General features: G+C 34.9%; 1 protein-coding gene across 2 annotated transcripts; it reads left to right on the top strand.

Moving 5' to 3' along the window:
- Window positions 1-416: 416 nt before the first annotated feature.
- LOC114394690 lies at window positions 417-3,862 on the top strand. 2 transcript variants are annotated; one of them, XM_028356359.1, is made up of 4 exons: window positions 417-541; window positions 864-957; window positions 1,504-1,574; window positions 3,019-3,862. In XM_028356359.1, the coding sequence occupies exons 3-4, from the start codon at window positions 1,546-1,548 to the stop codon at window positions 3,491-3,493; spliced, it is 504 nt and encodes a 167-aa protein (XP_028212160.1). In that variant the 5' UTR covers window positions 417-541; window positions 864-957; window positions 1,504-1,545; the 3' UTR covers window positions 3,494-3,862. The 2 variants fall into 2 exon arrangements, with proteins under 2 accessions (XP_028212160.1, XP_028212161.1); XM_028356360.1 differs by lacking the exon at window positions 864-957 and having other exon boundaries at window positions 423-541.
- The last annotated feature ends 1,921 nt before the right edge of the window (window positions 3,863-5,783 follow it).

Raw genomic sequence — 5,783 nt, 5'->3', positions numbered from 1 at the left:
ATGATTAATTGAAAATCATTTATTTTGATAGGTGTCATTTATCATTAATGATTTTGTCTCCTAATTAATATATGAGATCTACCAAAACAAGTGATTTTCAACGAATCACATAGAGAGTATTAAAAAGAGTGTCATTAACTTTCCTCATATGTCAAATATTTAACAAAATTATGATAAATATCAAAATCACACAATTATCATACTTGAGAGATAAAAGTGCAGTTAAGCCTTTATTTTTATATGTCAAAAAAAATATTCATTAAAGAATTTATATGAAAGTCTTCTTATATAAAATATTTATTTATAATTATTAAAAAATATCAATTTAAAGTCTTCCAATATTATGATAACCAAAAAATAATAATAACCCTCAAGGTCAATATCGTAAATTCCTTTATCGTCCGTAGGACACTCATCTCTACTTGAATTGTTCAGTTCAGTTTCACACACCAAAACGCATTTGTTGAAAGTTGAAACTGAAAGTGTCTGAAACTGCCCTACTTTGACCGTTGATATCTATAAAGCACTCACTCTGTCTCAGGTAATCCGCAAAACCCTCCGACTCGCTTCAAAATGCTAATTTTTTTAGCTCATAACACAAAATCCTAAGTTTTCTGCTTCTGGGTGTTACTTTGGGATTCTTTTTATTTCTACCCAGATTTTAGTTACCTATTTTTTCCCCTTTCATTTTGTAATTTATAATTTTTTTAACAGCCAAAAGAACCCATAAATCACCAAACCTGTATGGAAGAAGAACCAACAAAATTTACCTCATTGGCCAGGGCCACTGACTTTTATTTTATTTTCTTGTTCCCCTTTGTTCTTCCTATTGGTAATTGTTATGTAATTTTCCAACATTTTAGCTTTTTTAACAACAAAGGGGGGATGTGAATTGAGGCAAGACCTTGCTTGGCATTAGCAATAGAAAAGCTGGGAAGAGAATCTAAGAATCAAAAGGTATAATTTTGTAAATTTTATGCGATAAAAATGAAATTTGTGTGAATATATTTCTTTGATAGGGAAGGGAGTGGTGAAATTTTGAAATAAGCATGGTTTATTTTACCTTAGAAACGTTCAGATAATTGATAAAAAAAATAAGAAAGAAAAAGAAAAATATGCTTTGCTATATTTACTTATTTTTATTTCTTTCTGGCCAAAGGCAACAGTTTTTGTAGTGAAGAGACTTATGTTGCAGGTTGTTTTCTTATCTTTGTCACTTCTGAACAGATGATGTTCATCACACCATCTATGTTCATTGTTTTCTCTCCTCACTCCTGATTATGGTGTTAGTGTTACTTTTGTTTACCACAACAGCTTATCAAGTGCATGTACTTAAGTATTGGTCATATACTCATACATAGGCATTTGATAGTTTATATATTGTTATGTCTATGTGCACTAACAAGCTTTTGAAAACTAGGACATGCTGTAGTTTTGAAAGTTTGATTTTAGTGTTTTATGAGTTCATTTAAAATTTATGGTTTATCAAACTTTATGCTGCAGGTGGAGTTTTAAGTGTTGTGTTAATAACAGAACTCCGTGACAATGGTTTTGATAAGTGGCAACAACAAAAGGTATTCATTTGACATGCCTATTTCCTAACAATTATGTTCTATCATTTGTTGTCATATTTCAACCCTCTTAGTCTTATGTGCACCTAAACATTTTCAGTTTAAATGAATGTATAAGGTCGTTCCTCAGTAATTCTATTTTGTTAAAAATTCTGTGGAAAAAGTAATATATGGTCATGATATATCATACATTCATTTCTCTCTCTCGAATTATTTATGTCATGTGTTTGTTTGATTCTTAAAACCAACAGTCATTGTTTTTACACTTACTAATACTATTTATTTGAAGAGTAGACTTTTCTGGTGCTTTTGTTAAACGGTGGATTTGTCCACCGAATGTGGAGCACTTTTTCTTATGTTGTCTAAGAAGTTTTGTGTTAAATAAAGAAGCCAAGTTTTTTTTGCTAATGCGTGATATATGCTGTTATCTAATGTCTATTGTAGAATAACCTTAGAATTTGAAAGGCTGTTTCATGTGGTTGCCTCTTTGATGGGCTAAAGTGGTCTTATAGGCTTCTTTCTGGTTCTAAGTTCAGACAATGGTAATTTTGGAGAGCTTTCTTGGTTGAATGAGTATAGAGCTGAGCTTGGAAAGCTTTGCTAACCGAATTCTGATGTGCTTTCTTGTCTGCGCTTTTTCTTTTCACTTTTTTGGGTTATTTTTTCATCTATTCTTATACTTCCCTCACTGCTAACAATTTCAAGTTTTTATCAGAAGGAAATATGTACCTCTAATTATTCATATATTATGCTATTGTTATCTTGATTGTTCCTGTTTTATTGTATGATTGTGAAGTTATCAATCAAATCTTTAAAAAAGTTTAAAAAAACTTCGTACCCCATTGCCCAGAGACTCTTCGCTATGCGAAGGTATGGGGAGGGATGTTGTACGCAGCCTTACCCTTGCATATGCAAAGAGGCTGTTTCCGGATTCGAATCCATGACCAACAAGTCACCAAGGCACAACTTTACCGCTGCACCAGGGCTCGCCCTCATTCTCGTACCCCATTGCCCAGAGGCTCTTCGCTATGCGAAGGTATGGGGGAGGGATATTGTACGCAGCCTTACCCTTGCATATGCAAAGAGGCTGTTTCCGGATTCGAACCCATGACCAACAAGTCACCAAGGCACAACTTTAAAAAAGTTTACAATGTGAAATTATTCAACTACTCATTGTAGCTTGGATTGTGTCGAGCATATGGAGAGGTTACCTAGTTCAAATTCCCTCAGAAGCATTGTTCAATATTGAACTTCGAAATCAAATTAATTGTTGAGATTTCTCTTGAAGTTTCTCTAGTTTTTGCCAATATTGTGAGGCAAAAATGAAACTTCTATCTGAATGAAATGGATATTAGAACTTCAATGCTTTTGGTAATAGGTGTAAACTTTCTAACCTTTTTTACTATCCTTTATAATTGGTCTATGTTAACCTGATGTTTGCTTGCAGTATTTTACACCAAACAAATGATGAGAGGGCCAAAGCACAAGGTGTTACAGTGCTTCAGAATTCACATCCACAAGGAAACAAGAATGTTGAAAGCGGGCGTACACAGAATGCAGTCAGCACTGGGTTGACCAAAGCAATAACAACAATGGATGAATTCAAGTGTGGATTTCCATCAAAAGGCTTATCAACCACATCAAATAAATGGTGGGGAAATACTAATCGTGATGATTGTGCAGGTGCCAACGCAAATGGAGCCAAGATGGCACATGAAACAGTAAAAGCTGAAAACAGTGAAATTCCTCGTGGTTCATCTTTATTGAAAGCTGTGAGGAAAAGAGCGGTGGAAGAAGGAAGAGAAGCATTGAAATTAGAAGTTTTTCGAGGCTATGGCATAAACAAGCTAAGCAAAAGGGAGAAAACATTGCTCCACCAAATATTCGGATCTTCATTGCCAAGGTCGTGGATGGATACATGATTAGTAGTTTTGAGCCAGTGTAATTCTGCATAGCTCAATAAAATTTCTTATTTGCTGCATTGAATACTTAACAACTCAATGAGAGAGTTCCCTTTTTTCCTGGTTTGTATGGTTTTATCACTGGTAGTTCAATGGGATGGTGTTTGGAGCTAATGACATGTATTGGATCAAGGCATCTCCTGCTACTTCTGCTATTCTGCATATGCTTCTGTTATTCTGTTAATTCTGTTATAATTCTGTTTGTACTGTGTTTAGTTATTTTCCTCCTGTTTCTCCTCATATATGTATATAGCTGATAACTAGATGATACACAACTTTGTAATTTTTTCTGCAACTTAATCAGTATACTGATTCTGAGTTTCCTCAGCATTCTCTGTTTCTTTCTTCCGTCTTGCATTTCCATTCCAAGTTATTACAAAGCTAATAACTTCAATATGGTATTAGATGAACAACAACCTCTACGATCCTCTTCCTCAATGGGCCTATTATCTTCTCCTTTGTCTCTTCTCCTAATCACTCTCTCATCAGCTTTTTCGTTTGGATTCATGGCAGCACCAATTAAAGATTTCAGTCAAGATCCCTCTCACCCATTGTTTCTACATCATTCGGATGGCCCATGACTCATCCTTACCTCCCAACCTCTTGACCACAAGAACTACACCACATGGAGCCACGCAATGATGGTAGCTCTTTCGGTGAAGAACAAGGTGGCCTTCATCGATGGATCCCTCCCGATGCCAACCACAGTTGATCCTACATATGTTCAATGGACTCGTGGTAACAATCTTGTCATTTCCTGGCTTTACAATTCTGTTTCTAAAGACATCATTAGCAGCATCTTGTTTGCAAACACAGCTAAGGAAATTTCGGAAGATTTGAAAACACGGTTTTCCCGAAAGAATGGTCCAAGAATTTTCCAATTGAGAAGGCAGCTATTGTCATTACAACAAGGAAATGATGATGTTAGTACCTACTATACCAAATTAAAATCGGTTTGAGAAGAACTCTCAGGCTATAAACCAACCTTCCAAGGCAAATGTGGCGGGTTACAAACTCTACAAGATTACATTGAATCTGAATATGTCATGTCCTTTTTAATGGGCCTAAACGACAGTTTTGCTCAGGTCTGGGGTCAGATTCTCCTCTCTGATCCTCTTCCCCCCATTGGTAATGTCTTTTCTCTTGTTATTCAAGAAGAAGCACAAAGAGAAATTGTAGTAAACCACATACCTTCTCTAAACTCTAATACTATGGCCTTTGCTGTCAACTCTACCGCCAAGAACCCTACTAATGGTAAGAGTAGGAATGCCAAGAAAGAGAGACCTCAATGTGCTCATTGCAACCTGCTAGGTCATACAAAAGACAAGTGTTACAAACTTGTTGGCTATCCTCCAAATTACTTCAAGAATAAGCCTTAGCAAACTGTAAATCAGGTAATTGATCATGATGAGTCCCCGAGTCAAGGTGCCACAAATACTTTGTCCGCTGCTCAATGTCAACAGTTGATTAGCCTCTTGACAAAACAATTGAACACAGAGAACAATGTTGATACTCTTGTCACAAATGTTTCAGGTGTATGCATGAACACTAGTTTTGATTTCAATGAATCTTGTCATTATTGGATTCTCGACTTAGGAGTAACCTCACATATATGTTGCTCGAAAGAACAATTTAATTCCTTTAAATGTCTACATGATTCTCATGTTTTATTACCTAATTCCACCATGGTCAAGGTTGAAGGGATAGGAAGGCTAATAACTTCAATAACATGTGACACTCTAATTATTGGAAGGTTGCTGATATAGTAGAATGAGAGAAGAAGAGGACCAATTAGATAAGACTTTATTAGAATCAGGTACAGGATTAGTTTTCTAGTGACTATGAGACTTTTATTGAAAAAATGGTTTGTTTAATATTGTGCCTGGTAAGTTATTAATGCTGGACCTTGAGGACTCTTCTTCCTGTTCTGTAAGCATGGACAGATCTAGAAAATCATTATGAGAAAGGCTGCAAATGAATAAATCTAGAGAAAATTATGAATTTTGTCCTTCATAATCGGTACCATCGATCAACTTTGTTCTTGACGTTATGAAAATTAATTTGATGCTGTAGGTTAATTTGGTTCTAATGGATGCATAAATTTTTCAGTGGGGCAAAAAAATAGTATATAATATTTTTATTGAAGAAAAATATTATAAGTTTTTACAAAAATCCAAATTACGTAAATTTCTCAAAATTACATATACAATTGGGTTGTGATTGAATTACTATATATGTTTAATACTACTAT

Source organism: Glycine soja, chromosome 18 (genome assembly GCF_004193775.1).
Source record: "Glycine soja cultivar W05 chromosome 18, ASM419377v2, whole genome shotgun sequence".
In the NCBI taxonomy this organism is placed as follows: Eukaryota; Viridiplantae; Streptophyta; class Magnoliopsida; order Fabales; family Fabaceae; genus Glycine; species Glycine soja.
The sequence above is the reverse complement of the archived record's forward strand: the minus strand, read 5'-3'. Positions and strand labels throughout refer to the sequence as shown.

Coding starts and splice junctions, on each gene's coding strand:
- LOC114394690 (XM_028356359.1), top strand. CDS start 1,546: ATGGTTTTGATAAGTGGCAACAACAAAAG. Junction 1,575..3,018: donor ATAAGTGGCAACAACAAAAG/GTATTCATTTGA, acceptor GTTTGCTTGCAG/TATTTTACACCAAACAAATG.